The sequence below is a fragment of the Haliotis rufescens genome, unplaced genomic scaffold (genome assembly GCF_023055435.1).
Source record: "Haliotis rufescens isolate VD_foot unplaced genomic scaffold, xgHalRufe1.0.p SCAF_6, whole genome shotgun sequence".
NCBI lineage: Eukaryota > Metazoa > Mollusca > Gastropoda > Lepetellida > Haliotidae > Haliotis > Haliotis rufescens.
This window is the reverse complement of record NW_025964334.1, coordinates 980637-1008501: the sequence shown is the minus strand read 5'-3', so window position 1 is coordinate 1008501 and position 27865 is coordinate 980637. Positions and strand designations below refer to the sequence as shown.

Here is a 27865-nt window from a genome sequence, read left to right as displayed (position 1 = left end):
GGAAGCTGAAGTTGGTGGTGTGACTCGGCATCCCTTTCAAGCAGCCATGTTCACGTTATTACCGCTTAGCTTCAGTCTAGGTTAAGCTCATTAGATACGTCCGTCCAATTACTGCCGATTGGTCAGGGGGATTCCACGCCAAGTGTTTCATGGTGTTGTGGAATGTCTCCATGTTATCCTGGATGTGTCTCTGAGCTGTGATGATCCACAGTATCAGTACACCCTCACTCACTCACTCACTGGAGGGTCAGATGGTTACCATGTGTGACCTGGCAGACTGTGTCTTGTGGTGGTGTGGAGCAAGCAAACGACTGGGACTCATGCTGTCACTATTGGTTTGTCTGGTCCAGACTCTATTCATGCCGGGGTGGTCGGGTAGCATAGTGGTTCAAGCATTCGTTTGTCACGTCGAAAACCCGGGTTTGATTCCTGACAAGGGTACAATGTGTGAAGCCCATTTCTGGTGTCCGCAGCCGTGATATTGATGGAATTGCTCACTCACTGACTCACTCACTCACTCCATTCCTGTCATGGACTTAGTCAGAAAGCACCTGGTTCAAACCCGACCTTGGTGTGCCAACACTGGCAAGTGTCAAACCTTAGACACTCACTCACTCAAGGACAAATTCACACCATGTACGGACACTACAACACCGAATGTCAGCAAATGAACTTACGACTATGGAAGATGACACTTAAAACTGTTCCGCTGATGTATGAATCTGAAACGGTTGTTTAGATTACCAGCTGAGTATCGTAAATATCATATTAGGAATATATATTGTGTTATGTGAGCATAAGATATATTCAGTATTCCAAATATATGATGTTCACGATACGGAACCACACGGTTCACTGTAGAATCCACATAGGGACAATTAATAAAGCCAGGGGGGCCGCCCTGTTCATGTTTGTTTGCAGAAGCATGTGCACATCGGGAAACTTCTATCTAATGATTTAGGAGCGTTATGCAGTTGTTTATGATCAAGTAAACACCGCATGGATGTACCGGGCTTACAAACAGTAGTTCCAGCTAGCTGACCTCATTTGTCTATGAGATCGTGACATCAAATCTTACTAAAAATAGTTCCTGCCAGGTGACCTCATTTGCATATTTATGAGATCGTGGTATCAAGTTATCGGATTGGTTGATCACATCGATGACACTAGTCATTACATGGAGAAATATTTCACCCTGGCAAGGTTGGAATTGATAGGTGTGATATATGATAATAGTGACTGCTTTGCGTGCACAGATTGGTGTTTGTATTACAGCAGGTGTAGAACACAGGTACAACATGCTTATGTACACACCACCTGATTCAGCTTCGCCCTGACTCAAGGTGTGGCTTGTTAATTTGCCTGGCCCAGACTTTAATATTTGGCCATGCACACACAATTCACTCACTCGTAGAACCTTCGAAGATCCGGGTAGAATAGGTCTTCCGCAACCCATGCTTGTCTCCCTGTGAAGATCCGGGGTAGAATAGGTCTTCAGCATCCATGATGCTTGCCGTAAAAGGCGACCATGCTTGTTGTAGAGGCGACTAAACAAGAAACAAAGAAACAAACACTCACTCATAGTTACAAGGTTGAAATTTTTTGTGGCCTTGAGCAATATATCATCAGGTGCCTCCAACATTCAAGAGACCGACTCCTAAGGAAGAGAATTTATTGATGTCAACTTCTTTATTATGACCAAGACAACAATATGTGAAGCCAAATCTCATCTAATGACCTTGAACTGGAGCTGTCCTATGACAATATCGACTATTCTTATTCCACCCCCCAAGCAGTCAGTGACATTCAATCTCCACATGGACACTTAGAATATCTCAATCAAGAATTGACTTGTATATCTGTTTCATTGCTGACAGCTCTGTACATGAGCTCATGTGAGATGTGTAGTAACGTGTGGGGTCAGTGTGACCTGCTGTGTTTACAACACTGGTACCAACTCAGTCATCTGCATTGCATCCTACCGACCCGACCCATGAAGATCTGGGGTAGAATAAGTGTTAAGCAAAGTCGTAAGAGGACTAACGTGATCAGGTGGTCTGGCTTGCTGACTTGGTTGATGCATGTCATTGTATCCCAATTGCAAGGATCGATGCTCATGATTCTAGTCACTGGATTGTCTGGATTGCCAACCACGGGCATCCATCCAGGGAATCTCCACGACCAACGTGCTTAACTAATATGTGACCTGTGTGTGTCCACAGGACCACGTGCCGCCATTGACAATAAGCTCCTGTGACATGTGTAGTAATGTGTGGAATCAGTGTAACCTGTGTGCTGTCCACAGGACCACGTGCCGCCACTGACAATAAGCTCCTGTGAGATGTGTAGTAAGGCGTGGGGTCAGTGTAACCTGTGTGCTGTCCACAGGACCACGTGCCGCCACTGACAATGAGCTCCTGTGAGATGTGTAGTAAGGCGTGGAATCAGTGTGACCTGTGTGCTGTCCACAGGACCATGTGCCGCCACTGACAATGAGCTCCTGTGAGATGTGTAGTAAGGCGTGGGGTCAGTGTAACCTGTGTGCTGTCCACAGGACCATGTGCCGCCACTGACAATAAGCTCCTGTGAGATGTGTAGTAAGGCGTGGGGTCAGTGTAACCTGTGTGCTGTCCACAGGACCACGTGCCGCCACTGACAATGAGCTCCTGTGAGATGTGTAGTAAGGCGTGGAATCAGTGTGACCTGTGTGCTGTCCACAGGACCATGTGCCGCCACTGACAATGAGCTCCTGTGAGATGTGTAGTAAGGCGTGGGGTCAGTGTAACCTGTGTGCTGTCCACAGGACCACGTGCCGCCACTGACAGTAAGCTCCTGTGAGATGTGTAGTAAGGCGTGGGGTCAGTGTAACCTGTGTGCTGTCCACAGGACCATGTGCCGCCACTGACAATAAGCTCCTGTGAGATGTGTAGTAAGGCGTGGGGTCAGTGTAACCTGTGTGCTGTCCACAGGACCACGTGCCGCCACTGACAATTAGCTGCTGTGAGATGTGTAGTAAGGCGTGGGGTCAGTGTAACCTGTGTGCTGTCCACAGGACCACGTGCCGCCACTGACAATAAACTCCTGTGTGATGTGTAGTAAGGCGTGGGGTCAGTGTAACCTGTAGTGTTTACATCACCACCTGCTTCATGCACTGCACCATTGGCAGCAGCCCCCGGCCTCTGCAACATCGCTGGCTGCAACTTTGCCAAGTGCACTTGGTATCATCAGCTGTTTTAGTAGCTCTTCAAAGCTTTCTTTCAGTTCGTAACGAGCTTTGCTTCCTTTCAAAACACACTTGTACTTGTCTTGGCCCACTTTGTATTTGGACTTGTCTCACTTATTTAGATCAGCTACGTTTGTTTGTGACACACTAAGTGTAGTATATGAATGTCGTAGTTCAAGGTTGTCAGTTGTATATAAATGTCACAGTTCAAGGTCAGTTTTGTTGTGAGCAGAGAGGTTTAAGATGAAAATAAAATGGGTTGGTCGAGTTTTCAGATTCATAGTATTTGTTCAATTTCACACCTAACAAAAGTCATACATGTGAGATCTGATGATCGGGCTCCAATTCCTACATCCTTGATTACGATGGTAGTTTACCAGGGTCGTATACCCATGCTCACCAGACTGGTAAGAACATCTATGACCAGCATCATTTCCGTCATTCCTCCCTCTTTGTTATTCAACCCAACTCACTGAGGTATGTAAATAAGTGTTCAGCAGACCCACAAAACATTACAAATTGTGCCACCAAGCTATGTATGGAGATGTTACATCTGCAGCTCGTCAAGTCTTGAACATATTCTCAAGTCACAGCTTTGAGTTCACTGCTGCAAGGAAATAGAAGGAGAAAACTGCAGCAATAGTGGAGGCCGCGGCAGTCAGTTACATCAGGGCGTACCCCACACAGCAGAGGTCATAGGTCATCGGGCAGACGTGAATGTACCAGGCAGATGTGAATGTACCAGGGTAGACATGAATTTACCAGGGTAGATGTGAATATATCAGGGTAGAGGTGAACGTACCAGAGCAGACGTGGATGTAATAGGGCAGACATGAATGTACCAGGGCAGACAGGAATGTACCAGGGTAGACGTGAATTTACCAGGGCAGATGTGAATGTATCAGGGTAGACGAAATTTACCAGGGTAGATGTGAATATATCAGGGTTGAGGTGAATGTACCAGAGCAGCATGGATGTACCAGAGCAGACGTGGATGTAATAGGGCAGACATGGATGTAATAGGGCAGACGTGGATGTAATAGGGCAGACATGGATGTAATAGGGCAGACGTGGATGTACCAGAGCAGACGTGGATGTAATATGGCAGACATGGATGTAATAGGGCAGACGTGGATGTAATAGGGCAGACATGGATGTAATAGGGCAGACGTGGATGTACCAGAGCAGACGTGGATGTAATAGGGCAGACGTGGATGTAATAGGGCAGACGTGGATGTAATAGGGCAGACGTGGATGTAATAGGGCAGACGTGGATGTAATATGGCAGACATGGATGTACCAGAGCAGACGTGAATGTACCAGAGCAGACGTGGATGTAATAGGGCAGACGTGGATGTAATAGGGCAGACGTGGATGTAATAGGGCAGACGTGGATGTAATAGGGCAGACATGGATGTAATAGGGCAGACATGGATGTACCAGAGCAGACGTGGATGTACCAGAGCAGACGTGGATGTAATAGGGCAGACGTGGATGTAATATGGCAGACATGGAAGTACCAGAGCAGACGTGGATGTACCAGAGCAGACGTGAATGTACCAGAGCAGATGTGGATGTAATATGGCAGACGTGGATGTAATAGGGCAGACGTGGATGTAATAGGGCAGACGTGGATGTAATAGGGCAGACGTGGATGTAATAGGGCAGACATGAATGTACGAGAGCAGACGTGGATGTAATAGGGCAGACGTGGATGTAATAGGGCAGACGTGGATGTAATAGGGCAGACATGAATGTACGAGAGCAGACGTGGATGTAATAGGGCAGACATGGATGTAATAGGGCAGACATGGATGTAATAGGGCAGACATGGATGTACCAGAGCAGACGTGGATGTACCAGAGCAGACGTGGATGTAATAGGGCAGACGTGGATGTAATAGGGCAGACGTGGATGTAATATGGCAGACATGGATGTACCAGAGCAGACGTGAATGTACCAGAGCAGACATGGATGTAATAGGGCAGACGTGGATGTAATAGGGCAGACATGGATGTACCAGAGCAGATGCAAATGTACCGGGGCAGACGTGAATGTACCGGGGCAGACATGAATGTACTATGGCAGACGTGAATGTACTGGGGCAGAGCAAATGTACAGGGGTAGATGTGAATGTACAGGGGTAGATGTGAATGTACCGAGGCATACGTGGATGTACAAGGGCAAACATGAATGTTCTTGGGCAGATGTGAATGTACCAGGGTAGTTTGTGGCAATGGGGAAATGCGAGGAGTGTAGAGGTCATACCACTGATGCTTCCTGCCGTTGCTGCAGTGCCTGTTCCTTGTGCTGGGAGGGTGCAGTTGGAGGTGCACCTGATGCAACAGGCTGTGCATGAATGGTTCAAGTGGTTCAGTTTCCCTCCTTATCGGCCAATTTGTAATAGAAGAGTGCAATCTATGTTTAGCAATGGGGTATCAGATAAGGGAGCATGTTTGCTTCCCGAACCATCGCATGTTGATGAATCTGATAGCATTGATGGGCCACTATCTCTGTGTTACACTGGGAGTGGAGGCTCCTTGTTCATACTTACTCTGTTACCTGCAGTTGGTGCCACGGATTAGATTGTCGCTCTGCACGGATGGGGTCACTCTGAAAGGTGTGACGATCACGAGGTCACATCATGAGTGCTACGAGGTCGATTTCAAAGTTTTTAAGGATCAACAAATTTGTTCTTTGTTTAAATCTTAAGTACCTTAAAACATGCTTCATCATCGAGCTCTATGTCAATTTTTCTTCAGTTATATCATCTTAATTTTGATACAGCTTGGCCCCACTGGATTGTGTTTGCTAGGTGCCAGTTGACCAGGGCCCACTTGCTCAAAGCGATCATAGCGCTACAATGATCGTAACTCCCATAGGCTTAAGATAATCTTAGTGCTAAGATGGCTTTGTGCAATGGGCCCTGGTTCTGTCCTCTTGGTATATCACACTTAATGTCTTTAATGGTGTTTACTTGTCTGCTTTTGATGAAACAAGTAGCTTTGATTTAACCATGGTCCATGATCCCTCATCTAACCCTCCCAGTCAACAGTTGGCCTGCATTCAGTGTGTTTCACTTATTTAGAGAGGACATGTTCAGAGAGTATCTCCTTAATGGAGGCACTTTCAATTTCATTGAAGAATTTTCCCAATTATGTTCATTACCTTCACGACTCGGATGTCAACCAGTTGCTGGCAGCCATTGAGACAAAGCTCCTTACAGTGTACTCAGTGAACTCCACACAGAGCCTGCCTGTGGGGTGAACATAATTGGCCAGGAAACTATATCAGACCAAGAAGCCAGACCAGTTTTGTAGAAGTTATTTCAGTTTGATATGCTCAGCTGATAAAAGTCAGCATGTTGAGATTAAAATCTGAAAAAATGTTTGTGCTGGACTCTCTAGGTTTTGCATAGACTGTCACATCTATTTGCTTCACTCTAGGAATTCTCTGACATGGGCCCTTTATGTGAAAATTCCAAATATTCCAGTAGTACGCCCATGCAGCACAATGTTAAGATGCCCCATTGTATTTGAAGCTGTGACACAGCAGTTATATTCTTCACTCACTCACTCACTCACTGATTCTTGTTGTCTATCCTTGATTGGGGATGCTTCTGTACAGCAACATATTCCTGAAAATGTTGGAACCCAACTTACTCCAACACGTCCTTGCCCAGCAGAAACTGACAGTCTCCTTTTTTTATGTCAGATTCCCTGTTTGAATGAAGGAGAAGTGTCCTATGCTGTACAGTTGTTGTGTCTGCTGAGTGAGATGAACGTAGCGCAAGACGGTACTGTCACGCTCAACCTACAGATGAAAGGCAATATATTGACCAGCGATACGTGAGATATAAGTTTATGTCCAGCCTCACTTATGTATCCATGTAGTTGTATTGATCTTTCCTCAATGCATGGGTCCAAGTGTCGCCAAGCTAGCGTGCCGACATTCGCTCACTGTTGCGTTATCAACTTGGATGCTTGAATGGTATTTCGATCAGCACATTATCAGCTGGAGTCAATATTACTGTACTGGAACAACGATGTTAGGTCAATCTGTTCAGGAATCAATGGCTACAATTAGTGAACAGTATGAAGCATAAATGATTTAGTTTTTGGGCAGTGGATGTACAGAGGGGCACCAAACATTGTATGACCACGTTCAGTGTTGGGATATATTGATCTGAGATCCGTTACAAAGTTTTACGTAGTTTATTGCCCAACAGGAGTCCAGTGGTTAGGTACTGTAAATCCTGGAATAAATGCTCTCCCTGAGCAATCGCCAGCCTTGAATATATGTCTGCCTTGAATATATGTCTGACCTCCTGAAAGATATAGATGCCATTCTGGATTAAAGGAAAGTAATGTTTCTTGGTAAAAATTGCAATAGGACATTTACATGAGCTTTGTCAAATAATGACTGGACATTTTTCAAGACGTTAACAAATTTTGAAAAGATTCTCCAGTGCATTTGGATGTTCCAGCAGCTCTGAAGACTGAGGACGTCAAGTGATATGTAGAAAACGAGACTTTTGAAACAAAATTGAAACAGAACTTGATGCATATGTCTCTTCTCTGAACAAACGAAGCGCCTCGTGACCTTCAGAAATAACTAAACACCTGGCATTTATTGAAAGAGTGACAGGATCGCATGGTTGGATGGGGATGTTAATAGGAAAGCACTTGACACGTGTTGTTTGTAGGAAGGCGATTTTGAGTTTTGTTTATGTTCAGTGCTATAAATAGGTGTAGTTTGAGTTTGTGTAACATGCTTTTGTTGGATTGTGAAGCCAGTTATCAGATTAATGAGAAGATATGATCTGTGGGAACTCATTTTTCCCCCTCCATCCGCAATGTAAATGTTACAGCAACAGTTAGGTGGGACAGAGTGCCACTCTCTAGAGCATCTTGGTGTAAGGAGACACAAAACAATGGATATTCTAAGGGGTTGCCTGGGATTATAATTTTTAATATTTAAGAAGAAAGTGGAAAGTAATATTCTGTGTTATTTTATTCCACCCCCGTATAAGTCAATTGTTTGCTGTCAATGTTGTCCTCAACAAAACATGTTTAAAATAAAATGTTTTTTGTATGATTGAAAAAGTAACTGTAGAGATATCCTGTTTCCTTGACAAGTTGTGTATGTTGCTCCTCGCACAAAGGGCAGTAAAATATCATTATTTTTATTACCCGGGTCTTTGTTGGGGATTCAAGAACAAAGCAGGTCCTCAGAACTTACACAGCATTGATTTTGCTGGAGACAAACTGCTCCATGACATCAGATAATCTTTTGATAAAGCATTCTTCTATGTCACTATCAAATTGGGGAATATGTTAGAACACTGGACGACCATTAGTCAGTGCCACAGAAACTGTACTGGTCTCTGCTTGCCGTGTCAGAATCTGCACAGATGAAGGTGTGGTTTTACAATCATCATACTTGGACCATTTTATGTGTGTTGTACTTGCTTGCTTCATAAGGATTCACCCAGCTACCAGCATTGTTCAGGGAAGCTGACATTAAGTGATGCTAATTTCAAATTTGATTGATTGTAGCATTGTATGTGTTCTTACATCAAAACGTAATCCCAGTGCACAGCGAAGTTGACATGGCTCTGTTTGAGAGCTACCATTTCCGTGTGTGTTCATGAAAAAGTTCTGCTGCTTTCTCTGTGTCTTATAGATTGTTCTCAGACTTTTTCCATGTGGTGAATATCCTCCTTGAATCACAACTGAAACCAATGTACACTGCACACTGATAATGACCGGCTGGTCTTGGCCACCTGCTCCTCCATGTACATGGATTGTTGTGTCCTTGATCTGAGACTGATCAGATTTAACTTGAGATAGGACCTTGTAACAACGTAGTGGATGCAGTTAGCTAGGAAAAAGTCAAATCTTGTTTCCAATTTGCTGGTTGAAGGGTTTTCGTTTTCAAGGGCACATAACTCTTGTGTATGTGGCCTTGTTTAATTTTGTCACAAGGGAATCTGGGAGACTTCTTGCACTTTAAAAAAAAATTATGACAACTGTTTCATTATGGTGTTTATTTTGTGAGTTTTTCTGAGATGTATATCTTAAACTGTCTATTCTAGGAGGCACAGTTTGAGCGTCTGACGAGAGAATTAGAAGTAGAGAGAGAGAGCGTAGCTCACCAGCTGAATCAGGTAGGTGTCAGTCTTTACACCCCACCCCAGTTGTCTCCCCTTTGTGTACAGTTTAGTAAATTAGTTCATCCAGTCTCACTTTGAGGCTGCATACCTGTACAGGTTGTTAAACAGTTGTCTCCCCTGGATGGGCACAATTCTATTACAGCTCGAGATGACAGAAGTTGAGTGGAGAGTTTGTCCTGTTGTCTTGATGCTGAGCATTAACCAATCCATTGTGCTCCCTGGTGATAGTGCTCTCTAACACCTAACAGCAGAGGATACTGCTTTTATTATGGGTTCTATGTTGTGTACTATTCTTAGATATTCTTAGATGTTCTACTAATTGTAATAAACAACATATGTCTACAAGGTCAAGACCAGTGTTTCTATAAATAACTGCACAACATCGTACATATATTTGCACACCATTATGCTTTCAAAGATTAATATTTGAAATTGTAAATGTACACCCCCCCCCAAAAAAAATAAAAAAAATAAAACAATAAGAAAATTTAAGAAAAAATAAAATATTGCAAACCAATTTCCAATCAAATTGTGCCCTTGATAAGATAGGATTGGCCGGTGACATCACAGTGGAGGTGGCCTCTGTGACTGGTATGTTGTGCACCTCTTTGTTACATGGGGCCTGGAATGTTCAAATCATAATCTACCACAAGAAGTAGCAGCAGTGATGTGTGGCATGCACACGGCCAGAGGCGTCTTTCCCTTCCGGCTTATACAGGGATAGTCAGCTCACACACTCAAATTGTTCCCTCTTTAATCAAGTGCTATTTATAGTCATGACTGACGTTCATCTATCAACAGGTAGTTTCATCATGAATAACAATTGTAATTTTCACACAAAGGATAAATATTTTTCTTTATGTGTTGATGACTGTTTAAAAGGAAACTTGAGACGTGGAAATTTGTCTTTCATGTCTCGAGATGTTTGATTTAGCGTGGTGTGCATGTTGATGACAGATGTTGAAAGAAATAAAAACTGTGCAAGTTTCAAATGAAGACAACAACATTTTATCATTTCCTGGCTTTAGCGGGAAGTGTAAAAAATTACCTCAAAATGGGGAAAAGGCAAAAATACTCAGCCCATTTTTTCCCCTTATTTTACACTGACTTGTGGCTGCTATAACCTGGTTTCTTCCTAGTTTCAAGTAACACGCCAGGAGAGTTTCTATCTAAAATTAGTTCACCAGCACTCCGTCAAGAGGAAATTGTGTAAACGAGTTCAGGTGAGGGAACCAGCCATTTATTTTCGGAGGACTTGGGAGTTTAGTTTGAGGCAATTGAATTTTTTCATTATTCTACCAACACTTTGGTATCTTTTTTAACTTCAGGAGACAAAAAAGCTTTTAGCATCTTTTGTAAAACAAAAATTTCAAAAAAGACAGTTGAACATTTCTTCACAAGACTTGCACACACAGCAATGGGTGAGAGGCGATGCCTTTTGCTGATGAGGTCACTTTGAAAGTTTTCTTCTTCTGTTGGAATGAAAACTTACTTATAATTTTTCAATATTTTTCCATGAACTCATCTCTCTATGACTAAAGTTTCCTTATTGGACAATTTAAATTTTCATATGGCCACAATATTGTTTTTGGTTGAGAAAAATCCAAGCTTCCAATAAGATTAAATGATTGCTCCCTGACACGGTCAGGTCACAAGTACCGAGGTAAGCACAAAAAGTTGGAATCTGAAATACTTAGTATGGAGCCATGGGAGTGATTAAAATATCAGGGGAGAAAACTCCAGACAAGATGAAGCCAATTGATGTTACTGATCCCGCAATGTCATCAGTATTTGAACTGCAGAGATGAGAAAAAATTACGTGGAGGCTGTGAGGGAGGTTTTTATCTGTGTTTAGCGGACTGATATTGAAAGCAGGGAAGCAAGGGGGTTTGTAATGTTTTCTACACAGACGCCATCATTGTAAATCTATCAGTGGGACAATTCACCCAAAGGTTACAGGCCTTGTTTAACTATGAAATACACACAGTGAATACATAATGAAAAATAGGCCTGCAACATTTTGAATTTATGTTTAGAATATATGCTGAATATGGTGAATTATCAGGAGATTGAGGGAAGCTATCGAATACACGATACCTGTAAGTGACACAATTAGGTGTTCAAACATCACAGAAACATCCCATGCTTCACTCCATGTTCATTTGCATGTATATTATTATGGAATGATAGAGTGGTTTAATATTCGTTCATCCTGCATTGTCCCCCTAATTTGCCTGAACTTTTTCTGTGGTAGGTAGCAAGTTCATTCAACAAATCATTGTTCATGTATATTACCTGCACCAGTGTTGATAGATATATATCTGTGGTGCATCATGCTTTGTGAATGACTACAAATATTTTGCTGGTGCATCATGTCATGCATGTCACATGACACTGTATGTTGCATGGTGAGGAATGATAAGAGTTACTCAAGCTTTCTTCAATGTATCATTTATAATATATATCTTGTTTTCATTTCACTTTGACACAGTTTCTTCCTCTGTTGGACGTACCTGTTCAATTTATTTAGATTCACTTGATTATATGTAAACAATGTACTTAAAAGAGACTGGCTTGGGGGTTGGGTTGGGTTGGAGTGTGTGTGTGTGGGTGGGGGTGGCGGGTGGTGGGGGATGGGGGGGGCGTGGGGGGTGGGGGTGGTGGTTTGGATGGGAGCCTTTGAATCATACATTGTGTATAGAAGTTTTCCCTACTTTTGGTCAAATGAAGCCCATAGAAGAGAATGTATACAAAACCTTCCCGCAAAACTAATCAAAACAAGAATGTATATTTAAATATTCTGCAGTTTGTCACAAGAATCATATGCAGATATGTCTTCAGATACTTTGAAAAGGAGGCCCTTCAAACTGGAGTACTGTGCTGAGGAGCTTCTACTTGAAGTCTTGTTTATGCTTCACAATATTCTTACAGAGGAGGGCTGCTCATTTCCATATCCACAGCACCAAATCATGTGTGTGTTTTTTCACTTACTCCATTAAGGTTAACTGCATCTCAGTAGCGCCATCTTCCTCCAGATGTAATGTATTGTCAGGCCCCCTAACTAGATTCCAACAATAACCCTCCCAACCCCTCACTGACTGATACAGGAGGGATGATGAGTCTTGGGGAACATACGCCAGACTTCTCTTGTGGACTGAAACTTTTCCTCATTCTGGAGTTGAGGGAAGTTTTGAAAACAAAGGATTTTTGCTAAGCTGGGAATAGTATGGATGGACATGGTGGAAGAATGGAACTCGTGAAGAAGGAATGTTCGCATTGTGAATATGAAGGGACTTTGGATTGTTCTGTTATATTGATTCTTTTGTTTTATTCAGCCGCAGTTCAGTAATTAAAGTAGATGCGGCCTGGGTATGAGAGCTCGCAAAGATCTCGTTAGCTTGAAACATATTTAATTAAAATGGGAGACTAAGTTTTAAAGATGGTTTGAGACATCTGAGAAAATCAAACATGTCGGCTTTGTGGAACTGTATGGTGAGTATGGCGTGCAGTGGGGAATTTCTGTGTGATACTTTAGAGCTGGGGGTTTGTATTTCTTTAACTGGTGATTTAGATGTGTTTGTGCTTGCAACAGAGGAAGAAAATGTGATTTGTCATGCATTGATTCATCATTGAGATTCTGTGTCTGTGTGTCAAAGTTTGTAATGTGTGTCTGTTGACTTTCTTGTCTGTCTGTCTGTCTGTCTGTCTGTCTGTCACCTTCCAATGTACTTGTGTTAGTGTGATGTGTCCCATCAGTTTGTTGTGTTAAGCCCTAAGAAACAAATACATGTTTATAATAATTTTAAAACCCAACAAGACAGTCGGGCAGGTGACCCATAAATGTTGCCTGCCCATCTTCAAAGTTACCTGCCCACATTCAGACATTAGAAATGTTGAACAATTGCAAAAATTAAGAGACAAATCATGTCTCGATTCAGTTGAAATACTGCAAACAATTACTTCAGAATCTACAAGTAGTTGTGATAAAACTAAATACATAAGTCATCTTAAAATTGTCTGCCAGAAGTCCAGCAGGTAGAGGAAAATTTCATGCAGTCCGACAGAAACGTTACCAGCCACGGGGAGGCGGGCGGGCAGGCAGGCGGTTATTTCAGACACTGATACCTTGTCATTGAAAGCAATCAGGGCGTGGGCGGAATAGTAGCCTGGGATACTGCAAATATCTGTGTTATAATGAGTTGTGTCCGTTAGACCCACCAGGATCCACTGATCATTGGTTTGAATCCCTGTAACTTTCTGATCATGATCCTTGACCTGTCAATGCCATACAAAAGCTCCTGTTTTTCACTATATCAGTAAATGTTTATGGCTACTTGCATCACTTTGGGCTTGCTACCCACATAAAGCTGATGCCATTCTGCTCAAAGCGGTTTAAACCCAGCTGAGCCACTCATCTTGTCCCATGCCTTTCATGTGTCAGCTTCTCATCACGTCCACCTTACCGTGTATGTCTGTGTCCACGTGTCAGGGCAGGCAGTGGCTGTATAGTCAGGATTGTTTCACATAAGTACCTGTACAATACTGCATCAAAGAAAGGCCCTCATTTGCAGTGGAAATTCAAATATCAAACAGAATGCTTCCTATTAACTTAAAATATTCAAATCTTATATTGTGGGATATTGTAGAATCCAGGGATTTCTTTTGGATTCCAAACTAACTGTCCTCTGCAGGCATCCGGGAAACAGTATTGTTCACAGTTAGGAATGTTTTAAGTTCTAATTATATGAAAATACTGTGACATTGAGCATGTCTAAGGCAAGAATGAAGAGCCAAGCATTAAAGTCTCTCTCTATTGGTCCTGTTGACATGTAAATATAAGTCGGCTCTTCGAAACCATAACATTAGTCTTATTGGGATGAATTGGGACATCTTTTCAGTCAAAATTGTGATCATTTGCTGTGGATTGGGTCGAGAAACATGCCTGTGTTTGACACCATAAGCTTGTTTGGTGATATTCAATGTTTGGTTGGTCATCAATGTCTGTCTGTCTGTCTGTCTGTCTGTCTGTCTGTCTGTTAGCCTTTGTCCGACTGTCTGTATGTCTATTTGTGTGTCTGTCAGCACATGTCTGTCTGTCTGTCTGTTAGCCCATGTCTGTCTGTTTGTCTGTAGAGGGACTAACGAGGCCCTTGGTGTTGTATTATTTATTTCAGCATAGACTAGGTAGTGACTCGGGGAGCATGACGAGCGCGGACGACTCGTACATGTGGCGAGGGCAGCCCTCGTCCCAGCAGACGTCGTACTACGAGGATGACCCAAGTCACTTGGCCGATACCTCTAAAATGAGCTCGCATCTATTGGACTCTTGTCTGTGAGTATGGGCCAGCCGCCACGCGAACCATGTCAATAAGACGGAAAGATGAATGGCAAACCTTAACACAACCATCTGTGTGAGGACTACTGGCTATTTTGTTTCTGGGAAAAATGTATGTGCAAGAATTGTCTTACTTGATGGTAATTTTCCATTCATTTATCATCGGGAATAGGAAATTTCTCAAATTTATGAATCGTGAACTAAATGGGTTTTTTTGGGTGGGGGGATAGGAATTTTTTTTTAATATTCGACTCCCCTTTTTGTAATCTTTTGCCAAAAGATGTAGGTAATTTAGCATTTTGGGTGATTTTGATTAATAAGTTTTTAGGAAATCAGCTAAATAACTTATCCTATCTTCTACCTTCGAGGGGCATAAGTCAGACCACAGACTTGAGTTGAGAGAATAGGAATGTGGTTATGCAGTTGTTCAGTTGCCATGGCAACTGCTAATAAGCAGCCTCAATTCTTCTCTCAATTTTTCGATTGAAGAAAATCCACAGCGGCAGCAATTTCTATTTGATCAAAAGGTGTTCAATTCTTTACAGCGTTTTTCAGCATGATTGCATGTGACTGGTGCATGTGTTAGATGTTATTCTGAATTGGATTTGCGGAATATCACCCCCCCCCCCCCATTCTTTCATGTCTCCTCTCTCTGTTTCTGGAGGGTTTCTTGTTAGCTATCTGTCATCCATGTTCATCAACCACATCACACCACCTCAACATGCCCCACCCATCTACAGCCAACCCCTGCAAGTCTGGACACCCTGTTAATCTGGACATCCCATTAATCTGGACACCCCTTTAATCTGGACAATTTCAGTTTAACATGTCTCCATCTGACTAACTGGATGAATACCAGAGTTCAAAGACTAAGCCTTAGGAGTCAAGGGAATCTACTATTAAAAGAAAATACTTTAGGGATAAAAAAAGTTGACAAACTTACAGATCAGAACCCTCTAATTTCGATCATTGCATTCTCATGATTTGTTACTCCAGATTATTTTACTGTTCCGGTTAATGAGGTTCCGCTGTGAACCCTTAACCCTATCACTGCCAGCTATCATGCACACAACATCTATGTTAACCCTATCACTGCCAGCTATCATGCACACAACATCTATGTTAACCCTATCACTGCCAGCTATCATGCACACAACATCTATGTTAACCCTATCACTGCCAGCTATCATGCACACACATCTATGTTAACCCTATAACTGCCAGCTATCATGCACACACATCTATGTTAATCCTATCACTGCCAGCTATCATGCACACACACACGGCTCATTCATCAGTATGTTTGTATGTTGATTCACATCATTAAGCCTGGTGTACAGACCCACATCTGATTGACACACGGTACATTCATAAAGCAGGGGGCACCTGCTGGAATGTTGCTGCAGCAGGTGTAAAGCCAACTCACTCACTCACTCACTCAGTCACCCTAGATTTACGCAGCCCAGAAGGAAGACATGACAGTGGTGGCAGGTGTCTGTTGCAGTGTGAGATGCACTCTTTGTGGGTGAGATCAAGTGATAGCTCCCAGGCCATATCACTACAATGAAATTGCATCACAATGCTTTGCAGACGATTGTGACATCATTAGCAGATTTAGGAACATGTAGCATCTGGAGAAGACACTAAAACCATGTGATCACCCATGTTAAAACATGAACTATTCAGTGATGAACAATATCAGCCAGCTAAACGGTAAAATTAACGTAACTTGGATACATCTACTGAAATCACAGAAGTGAAGACCAGCTATTTCCAATATGGCCCTGCTAAGCGTGGCGATGTTATTTTTTGTGTGAAGTCCAAACTTAATAATAAAGATACAGCAAACTAACTTCAAACAACCCGTGGTGATTATTTCTTGACAATCATTCTGTTTCTTGTTAAAAGTCACATTCTATAAATGTCTTATTTAATCATAAAACATTAGCGTACCATTTCATGAAAAATAACATGAAAAGGTGTCAGCATAACATTGTGCCAATTGACAGTCATGTGACAATAATATGCTCAATTTATCCTCCACCTTCTTCAGAATGCCAGTGAAAGAGTTTGACTTTGAGCATAGATTCTAAGAGTAATTTAGATCTTCCAGGTGTGACCTTCTCTAGGAAATAAAAAAGATATTTTTTCCTGGGCAAACTAATCCTGTGAGTTAATAAGTCGCCAAGATTTATTTGCAATGTCGCCATGGTGATGAATTGATGGGAGCTCGGTGCTTTGTGGAGTCCATTGTTGATAAAACCAGTGCCCAGTAAAATGACCACATCTGTGAACTGATTCCAAAACATCTACCTTTTAATAATTCACATCTTCAAATCTTATGATCATCTGTTGCAAGGTATGATCATGTCTTTGGTCCTGGACATATTGTAATAAGGGTAGTGCTCGTATTTACCGTCATGTGGTAAGAAGAAATGACAATTGCCCTATGAGTTATGTCTACAATGTGTACACTCATTAGTGGATATTTCTCGTGATATGAAAAGAAAAAAGTAATGAATAATTCAGATAAAACGGCATGTCAGACTGCAAGTGTATGCTGGCTGCGTGACTCGCAATACTGGCGGTACTAAATCATTGAACTCGCGTACACAACAATGCCACAGAAAACACAAAACAGTTGTCAATAATTTATGTCTTTGTTGGGAGTTACTTCAACCATGGCATGAGTACAAAATTACTTAATGGCTTGTAACGATTTGGTTTGTAATGGAAAAAACTAGCTCTTGCATGCATAAAGGACGGTTAAGTAAATGAGTGATGAAATCAGACATATTGTAGTGGAGGTGTGCACGTAAGGGTGGTGGGAGTGTAGTCATGTCTAGGTGTCACTGTGTTCATTTCCTGAGATCCGTGAAGATCCGGGGTAGAATAGGTCTTCAGCAACCTATGCTTGCCGTAAAAGTTGATAAGCTTGTCATAAGAGGCGACTAACAAGATCTGGTAGTCACATGGATGCATGTCATCAAATCCCAATTGCATGGATCAATGCTCGTGATATCAATCACTGGATTGTCAGGTCCAGACTCGATTATTTACAGACTGCCGTCATATAGCTTGAATATAGCTGAGTGTGGCGTTAAACAACAAACAAACAAACAAACAAACAAAACATGCTGTTCTAGATTCACAGGTATTGGGTCAAAGTAAATAAACAAATCATTTCCTGATGTTATTACATCTTTTTGGAAGACTGAAATTGAGGTGTGGGGGTTTAATTACAGAGGCTGCGGGGCTACTAAACATGTGTCGTTATTGTTCAATTTGGCGAAGTTTGAAGGCAGATTTGCTGACAAAGTTATTTAGTGGGTATGTTCTTCTTGAGGGCTGGTTGGCACGGAAATGTTTTTGCCATGCCAGGAATTGCCATGGGTTCAATTCTCAAATTTGCCCTGATTGTGATCTCACCTTCATGGAATCAAAGCAAAACCAAGGTGTGGAGTCCGTGCTGTTATCACGTGAGTGACAACATGTGGACATTAAAATGGACAGGTGGCCCCATGGTTAACATGGTAACTTACCTCACATTTGTCCTGAGTTTGTTTCCTGACTTCGGTGTAAAGCAAAAAGCAATATCTTGGAGTGCCTGCTTTCTTGGTGTTGAACACATTTAATATCGAACAATTAATCTATTTTAATTTCTGTGGCTGAAAATGAAAACAAGTTTAATTAGGAAACCTGTGCACATCCTTTCCCAAATGTAAAAATATGTGGTCCAATTATATGTTCTTTCCCCACTTTAATTAGAACTAAATCCATATTGGGTGGTCAGGCTCGCTGACTTGGTTGATGCATGTCATTGTATCCCAATTGCCTGGATCGATGCTCATGATGTCAATCACTGGATTGTCTGGTCCAGACTCGATTATTTACAGACATATCTAGTATATTGCCGAGTGTTACATTAAACAACAAACAAACAAAAACTAAATCCATATATTAATAATAATCCTTTCAATTAATTGTGTTTATCAATGAGTGTATAAATAAGAGACACACATGAACACAGCACTAACGCTGTGACACAAAGTATCAAGTATGACACAAAGTAACAATCTAGTGTACCCAGTGACCTCCTGACGATGTATGTTGGAGCCCCTCCCCCCCCCCAGCACACCCCCCACGGCTCAGTGATTCGCTCTCCTGATAAAGGAACAGTGAATCAGCTGATTTCAACCTGCTTGTGAGGAGGGACCGTGTTAAAATTATTTTCATCCCTATCAATCTTTCACCACCCTACTTCCTGTCTTCCGTGAAACAGATGCTCTGACTTGTATCGGGGCAGACTGAGACTCGTTATTTGTTTAACACAAGATTTCATCTTAATGAGCAATTCCATTAAGTATTGTTTATTTTGCTTTTGACACAGCCCCTGACATAACATCGCAGGATAACTATTCCTCTCCTTTTCTTTGTCTCTTTCCTATTAACCTACCTACGTCAGCTGACATCTATTCTGAGGTATCAACATTGACAGGTGGTAGTGCCATTAGGAGTTTTCACTTGTTAAAAACACCCAGTAACACCAGTTTTTGTAGACATGTTTTAGTTTTGACTCAGCATAGTGACTTGTATCCAGGGCGCTATTTCCTACTAGTGGCATTAAGACTGCGAAGTGTTATTGAGCTATCTCGATCGTTCATCGCGCAGCAAGACTTTGCTGTTCAGTCTTGAAGAGCTATTTATTCTGTGCGTAGTGGATTATGAATAAGGTTCGACAGTAAGGAGCTGTTGGACTTTACAACTGTGAGATTGATCTATCACAGGAGCAGAGGGCAAGGTCGTTCAGATATGGGACAAAGGTAACAATTCTTCCACATGTTGTCCTGCCCCGTGAAGATCTGTGTCAGAATAGGTCGTCAGCAACCCATGCTTGTTGTAAGAGGCAACTAACGGGATCGGGTGGTCATGCTTGCTGACTTGGTTGATGCATGTCATCGTATCCCAATTGCGATGCTCATGATGTCAATCACAGGATTGTCTGGTCCAGACTTGATTATTTACAGACCGCCGTCATATAGCTTGAATATTGCTGAGTGTGGCCTTAAAGAACAAACAAACAAACAAAGCATGCTGTTCTAAATTCACAGGTATCGGGTCAAAGTACCTGTGAGAATTACCTTACGTTTAAATGTACTGCTGGGTTATCTGCAGCAGTGTTTATTATGTTTATTATGTTTATTATCTACCTAGTGTACACATTTCTAGTGGTCAGCTGGACGTAGTCTGTAAATCTCATAACATCTGTACCTTCTGTTCCAGTCTCTGTCTGTCCCTGGTGTTGTCCTATAATGATTAACAGTGGTGGTGGTAGACGTGGAGATGGGTACCTTCTGTTCCAGTCTCTGTCTGTCCCTGGTGTTGTCCTATAATGATTAACAGTGGTGGTGGTAGACGTGGAGATGGGTGTCACTCGATGTGTTTGTTCAACTAACAGAGGATAGTTTTGATTTTGGACACATATTGATCTGTTAAGTTGAACCCAAGTTAGGGGAAGACTGTTTTGTTTCCATCTATGAATTGGAATACAGTGTATCTATTTGTGACGATATAAGAATACAGTGATATCCATGTGTGATGATGGAAGACAGTGTATCTATTTGTGACAATATAAGAATACAGTGTATATCCATGTGTGACGATGGAATACAGTGTATATCCATGTGTGACGATGGAATACAGTGTATATCCATGTGTGATGATGGAATACAGTGTATATCCATTTGTGATGATGGAAGACAGTGTATATCCATGTGTGACGATAGAATACAGTGTATATCCATGTGTGATGATGGAATACAGTGTATATCCATGTGTGACGATGGAATACAGTGTATTTATTTATGACGATATAAGAATACAGTGTATATCCATGTGTGACGATGGAATACAGTGTATATCCATGTGTGACGATGGAAGACAGTGTATATCCATGTGTGATATTAGAATACAGTGTATCTATTCATAGAAACATTTTAATCTGTAGATATTTTAAGTTCCAATTTGCCTTACTCCTGCAGCCACAGCTATGTGAGGATTTCAGCTTGACTTCAGGCTTCCTACCAGCTTGCACATGCAGTATTTCTCGTGTTTGTTTTATTTTGTATGTATCAAGTCCTTATCTCGAAAGCAAGTGTCAATGATGTTTGTGTATAACTCAGCTATTCAACCAGGATTTCTGTTATCTGGTTTATTGCACGACGTGTCTGCCTACTACAGACTTGAAGTGTAAGAGCCATTAACAAATGACAGGGGAATACTTACGGCATGAATCACCTGTAGGACTCACCCCAGGGAGGGGGGTCTTCGTGTTCCTTCTTACTAAACGACTTGAGGCAGGTGACACACGTTATGTCTTGCTGGTGGAACACAACATCATCAAAGGAAGGTCTAAGGGCAGCTCACCCACACAGAAAGTGAAGCATTTCCTAGGGGTAATCCACAGCCCCACCAATAAAGATTTGTAAATTGTCAGACATCTGCTATTGCAGCTTCAAAGGTCAGAATGACCCAACCAGACATTCTAATGTATTTTAACAATTTGAAGAAAAGAAATAGATTGTTTAGTGAGTTCCTCTCATATGATTTCTCATTCAGTACATTAGTGTCCTTTGTTAGATTTCTTTTCACACCATGTCATCGTTTTCACTAAAGGATAAAATCAAATAATTAATTCACTGAAGAAAATTATTTTACATATTTTGATGAATATTAGGCAGAAAATGTATAAATGAAAAAGATCTTAAATAATCTATTATTATTATGTAGCTTAATTTGACTGTTAGCATGGACATTTGCTCGTGGAGGTATACTGTGGTTGGAGTAGACACTTGCTTTCAGAGATCAGGGTCATTGTTGTGTATTTGCTTACCATCTGTTTGCCTCGACCCGCGCACTGCACTGTGTTTTGTTTCTGGCAGGCGAGAACTGGAGGACAGGGGCACACTGAACACTGGGTACGTGCGGTAAGGCAAATCTTGTTTTTTTTACCGCGACACGTCATGGAATGTGGAATGAATGGCCTAGTTGATTTGCTGCTTCTTCACGTCTGAGTTTCTCGCTAACTTGTAGGTTTGTTTTCATTTTATATTTCCTTTTGCTTCGTGCTGAATGCTGGCTTGCTTACACAACAGCTTCGATCAAACACAAGTGAGATGGACAATTACTTGTTCAAACATATCCCATGGTTTGATTATATATGTTATAATATTCGTATCTCTGTATCACTCAATAAGCGATGTATACGCCTGTTTAACACAGTATATCCTGGTGGTGTGTATATGATATATGATATGTGCTATAGCTATAACAAGCATTCTGTGGAGCCGGGACGTATGTACTCACACATTGTTGTCAATATGAAAACATAAGGTTTGTTATTTACACTCAATCATGTGCATGTTTACATACAGCCTTTGTTTATACTCAGTGTTTACGGATGACAAGGCTTTCATCTGGTGCCCTGCCAACCCAAATGGGCAGGAATGCAGGTCTTGTGGGCTTGGTATTGTTCGGGGACCAGCTTGTACAAGTAGACATGATAGATCATGGGTCAGAGAGCCAGGCATCAATATTGACCAATCAGACAGTTTGTAGGCAGTTATTCCATGGTGCTATATGTCATATACGATATGCCCACATGTTGTGTAACATTGTAACACATGTTCACCTGCAGATGCACACACAGATGCACACACACATGCAGTGATTTTGTTTCTCGTTTCTCACAACTTTTTGTAATCTGATCGTGCTGGGAGAGAAAATTTTCTTTAATATTTATTTTCATAGGTTACAAATCTGTAAACATAAGCTTGCTTTTTTAATTACTTTGTATATGTGTCAACTATAATTAATTAGTTATGTTACTATGTTACTACTCCCCTGAATCTGACAAATTCATTGTCTGTGAATGCCATTCCATGATCAAAAAGTTGGAATATGGTACAAACAAAATATGGGTTTAACAGTTGTTACTGAACAGTGCTTATGAATAGAAATATAATTAGGGGTGGGTGCAATATCAGGGAAGGGTCATGTGAAACAAGAGATGTATTTCTACACTGTTCCTGTGTGTGTGGTCTGTTATTGGGGGTCAGGGCCTGGAGCACCTAATGTGGTGACAGCTGACATTACACTCCAAAGAGAGGCATGGACCACTTAAATGCTGAAGTGTATGGAACTGTTGTACAAGAGACGTCTCTTTGATTGCATGTGGGATCACTGGTTATGTAACTATGAACCTCTGTGCGTCCTGCCAAAAGTCATGTTGTGGCTGTAAGTGGCACGGGAGGTTGTTACAGTTGCAGTGTAGTGAGATAACAACAGAACAGTGAGGCCAACAGAACAGGTGATGGGCCTGGTCAGCTGGTTGTCACTTGACCGCTGGTATATCCACACATGTGGTATTTTGAGGAAGTTGATGCATGTTGTTCTGACTCCTTATCAGTCCTAATCTGTCCCTTAGCCACCAGGATATGCTGATTCTAGGTTCAAATCCCAGATTTTGAACATTGGTTTGACCGCACCCTTCCCCTACTGGTGGTTGGAACCCCTACAGCTTGCATTTTCTCAGGCTTTTCTCCCACATTCAGCAGATAGAATTGAATATTTTTGAAACCCAACTAATAATCATGGCCCACCTGTGACGATCGGAGGTAGAATAGATCTTCAGCAACCCATGCCTGCCGTAAAAGGTGACTATGCTTGTCGTAAGAGGTGACTAATGGGATCAGGTGATCAGGTGGTCAGGTTCACTGACTTGGTTGATGCATGTCATCGTATCCCAATTGCATAGATCGAAGCTCATGATGTCAATCACTGGATTGTCTGGTCCAGACTCAATTATTTACAGACCGCCATCATATGGCTAGAATATTGCTGAGTACGGCGTTAAACAACATTAACAAACAACAGCATGATCATGACCACAGTTTGGACAAAAGCAGGATTGTATTCCTTCTTATCACCATGATCGGTAGTTGGCTGGCAGCAGACCGGGACACATTGCCAAGCTTGGGTCTCAGGTTCCCATTTGTTTGTCTGAGACCACATCATCTGTCTGACCCGGACTGACTCTGACCTGGACTGACTCTGACCCGGGCTGAATTAATCTGCATTGTGAACTTCACCTGCCACCTCCACTACTGTTTTGTGGTGATTGTATCACAGCTAGTACTGTTGGGGCTAGTTTGTTGGTCTGGTACATGATGCCGGTTGTGTGGCCCCCTGGCCCTGGCTCCCTGCCCAGATTGAGGATATTGACAGTGTTGTAAGAACATCAGCCAGGAGTCCCCAGGGAGCTCCTGAGTTCCACACTGCAAGAGTGTCTGTCTGCTGGTTTCATTTGTGCTGCGACTCCCCTCCAACCTCACCCTATGGTGATCCAGAATAGGTCTTCAGCAACCCATTCTTGTGTATCCCAACTGTGTAGAGCGATGCCTCTCTTACAGCCCCCAGAGCCTATATGCAATAAAAAACCACCCCTATTCTCTCTCAGCCTCTTGTCATCTCCAGCAGCCTGTTCTCACCCAGTGTGCAGCGCTCACATTCAGAGACTTGAAAGTTCCTTTAAACCTCGTGGGTTCCCTTGTGGAATGGTTATCATTTAACTTTGTACATAACTCTATTTAATGGACGACATGTTTGCCTAGCATTACAGTGGAAGGATACAGGAAGACTTGGTCACTAGTGCACGGCAGAACTCAACAGGACACTATTGTCCCCTTCTGTATTGTGTATCATTTCACAAATTGTTTAACTTGCCCTGCTTTTTAGGAACTGATACTTAGCATTGGAGGTTTATCCTTCGAGGTCGATGGTGTCTTGGTGTTGTCTTTAACTAATTGGAACATTTGACATCAAAAAGTGAATTTGGAAAAAAACCTCTTCAGCATGTATTCTGTTTTTTCAAATTGTATTTTGAAGTTTGTGCTCCGCTTCACCCCAAGGATATGATGTGATTTGATTAGTTGAACCAAGTCCAATCTAGAGCTGACATTTGTATTAACAAAGATAAATTCTTGTCAGTTTTCCAAGTTGTCGGTGAAGAATCTGCTTTAAGTGTTTATTGAAACAAAACAATTTTTTGTTGTGTGACAAAAGCATTGACGTCATTGTTTCAATTTCTGGATTGTCTAATTTCAGTTTCTGGTTGAAAAAAAAGGGTTTGTTTTAGAAAAAGTGGACAAATTAAAACTATTTTCAAGTTGTGACAATTAGCATTGGAGGTGTTGATGACATGAGATGATGGAGCCTTGTCTTATGTCAAGTATGTACAATGAGGTGTGATATTGACAATAGTGTGCCCCACCACAAACAATGTCACTTTCAAGTTGACACAGTGTGGTGTCTCCTCAATAGTTGACAGACACTCACACGTGTGTGCTTGGGTGTAGGGTGGTGTATATCATGTGTATAGACCAGGGGAGCCACAACACTGATGACCAGGATGGATGACACACATCTTCAGCTCTCCACTACATTCCGGGCAACCACACCTTGTACATCATTCACTCACACTTTCAATGTCCTGAACTTGATTTGAGTTTGGTTGGAAGACCTGATGTATCATGGTTGGCCCAGCGGTCAAGGTCACTACACCTTTTGCTGTGCAGTTGCCTCCCTTGGCTGGCAGGTTGTGGGTTTGAATCCAAGAACCCCCCATTCCGGTTATATTTGTGTTGGTAGTTTCTCCAAATCTTCCTCCCACTTCAAGTTGCATCAGGTCTACTTCATCATGGTTTGACCTCTGTTGTTGTGCCTGACATGTTGTGTCGTTTGATACAGAACTGGTTTGACCCGAGCAAGTTGTGTCGTTTGATACAGAATTGGTTTGACCCGAGCAAGTTGTGTTGTTTGATACAGAATTGGTTTGACCTCTTGTTGTGACTTGTTGTGACGTTTGACCTCTGTTGTTGAGTCCCACAAGTTGTGCCGTGTGCTAAAGTGTGGGCAGACACCAACTGACCTGGCGATGTGCTGGAGGTGGCCCTGGAGACCTTGTCCACAATGTGTTACCTCTGTCTAAATGTCCCTCCTCTTAGAGATTTTCTAGTGTGTACAACATTTATCACCTGATGTGTAAATAAGCGGTTTATACTCCATGCTTGACACCTTCATAAATAAACCTGTCAGTTTACTGCAGAGAACTGTGCTGGGTTGGAATATCAATATCACATACACTGAACATGCATCATCAGTGCTGGAAATAGATTCTCCGGACCTTGCTGTTGTCCACTTGGTGTGTAGAGCCAGTGACACTATTTACCTGACAACTATACAACACAGACCTTGTGGTACCAGGAGATAGAAATGGTCATGACATTAATTTCATGGTTTTTTTAAGTGTTATCTCACCTAGTTGTGCCAGCATCTGCTAGTAATAAGTTTAAATCCTTGATGTGCCCTGACTGCCTCTGTGGTCTAGTGGAAGAGCGTCCGCCCGGAGAGCGGAAGGTCCGGGGTTTGATCCCTGGCTGCGTCATACCAAAAGACGTTAAAAGATGGTACTTGTTGTTACCCTGTCTAAGAAATACTCAACACCATTAATTTCTGAATTGTGACAAAGGAATTACAATTTTGACTGATTGAAAAATTTTCACCCTTAAAATAAAATTATTGATTTATTTATGCTTGATAATTAGTTATAATTAATGAGACTAACATGCTACAAACAAGGAAAGGCTTTGCAACACCTATATCCCTGACACCTGTGTGCTAGCATTCCCCGGAACCACTCCTCGGTCTCTGTGACAACTGGTGTGCTGGGTGTGGATACAGCGTGACATCAGCCCCTGCTTCTGGTCATGTTAATAAGCAGATTGTACAGTCAGATTGTCAACGTTAGGTTCATATGTCAGCAAGTCCCAAGGATGGCCGTCTTGGTTCAGTAATGTATTGGGTGAATGGCGTAAGGACATCAGTAGAAGGAGGTATTTGTGGAATGATAACATGTGTCAATCTGGGTCTGTGTTTTATCACTGGCACAGTTGTCCCCACAATTAGGGTTCAACCCTTTCAGAACTTTCATTTTAGCTGGAGTGAAACTGACAAGAAAATAATTGTAATGTTGTCACCCCCCCTCCTCCCCCCATCTGCTCTCTCATCCCGTCTCATCCCCTCCTCTCTCTCTCTCTCTCTCTCTGTCTGTGTGTGAGAGAGGAACTCTCTGTCCCCCTGTCTGTAACCCAGGCGTGTTTATTCTCGCCCCAACCATCATTAGCAGGTCATGGCGACCAAAACACCGGCATGCTACAGACGCTTGTTCATGTGCTTCTCCAGCTTAAAATGGCTGCATGCTTAAACTGCATCTATACCATGCCTTTGTTCTTTTCAAATACTACATGTAAAAATAGACACATTTTAGTTGAAGGTTATGCATATTTGAAATTGATATTTGAATTTAGGTGGTGAGGGTGACGTCTAACTTACCCATGAATTGAGATGTGTTTTTCGTAAAATCCCTATGTGTGGTCATGTAGTCATAACTATTTTTGATAACATTTGTTGTGCCTTTGCATGTGTAAAGGTGAAATATTTGATATAGCCTAGTATGAATATTATTGTCAATAAATAGTTAAACCAGACTTCAAAATCACGGGATAATGATCTCCATGTATGCGTAAACAAGCCAGAGATTATTTCTATGTTTATGTTACTTCTGTCATTTAATCTCATTTAATTTCATTTCTGTGTTTTCATTGTATTTCATTTGTGCTATTTAGTTGTCTTCCTGCTTTGATTTTGTGATTTTATCTCATTTGTATTTTGTTAGTGTACAGACAATATGAAACAAACAATTAATCTATGGCAAAAATTAATAATCTAACTATTTATTCAACAATAAGTTATTGTTTTGTTTATTTTTCTGAACTAGGTAAAGAATCAAATAGGTATTTTGTCAAAGTTTGAAAAGAATTCATTTTGTTTCCATCTGGTGAGAACCAATAACGCCATCGTCTGATGAAGGTGGTGGACGGAATGAAATGAATTCCTACCAAACCTTTTGAATCCAGAAAAGGTCAGATCAGTAGATTTATTTGACAGACAGATTCTCATTTACAGGAGGATGTTAAGGTGTGTGAAATGTCCTGTATTTAATGCATGCACAACT

At 41.8% G+C, this 27865-nt stretch overlaps 1 protein-coding gene across 16 annotated transcripts in view; it reads left to right on the top strand.

Moving 5' to 3' along the window:
* LOC124116842 (armadillo repeat protein deleted in velo-cardio-facial syndrome homolog) overlaps positions 1 to 27865 on the top strand; it is a 121628-nt gene that overhangs the window by 59047 nt on the left and 34716 nt on the right. For 7 of the 16 annotated variants that reach the window (XM_048385681.1, XM_048385676.1, XM_048385675.1 and 4 more), the window contains exons 3-5: positions 9321 to 9392; positions 14573 to 14730; positions 21675 to 21719. In XM_048385681.1, coding sequence (XP_048241638.1) covers positions 9321 to 9392; positions 14573 to 14730; positions 21675 to 21719 — 275 coding nt within the window. Of the gene's footprint in view, positions 1 to 9320; positions 9393 to 14572; positions 14731 to 19530; positions 19557 to 21674; positions 21720 to 27865 lie in introns of those variants that run through there. The other 9 variants (XM_048385685.1, XM_048385686.1, XM_048385687.1 and 6 more) reach the window with 7 other exon arrangements.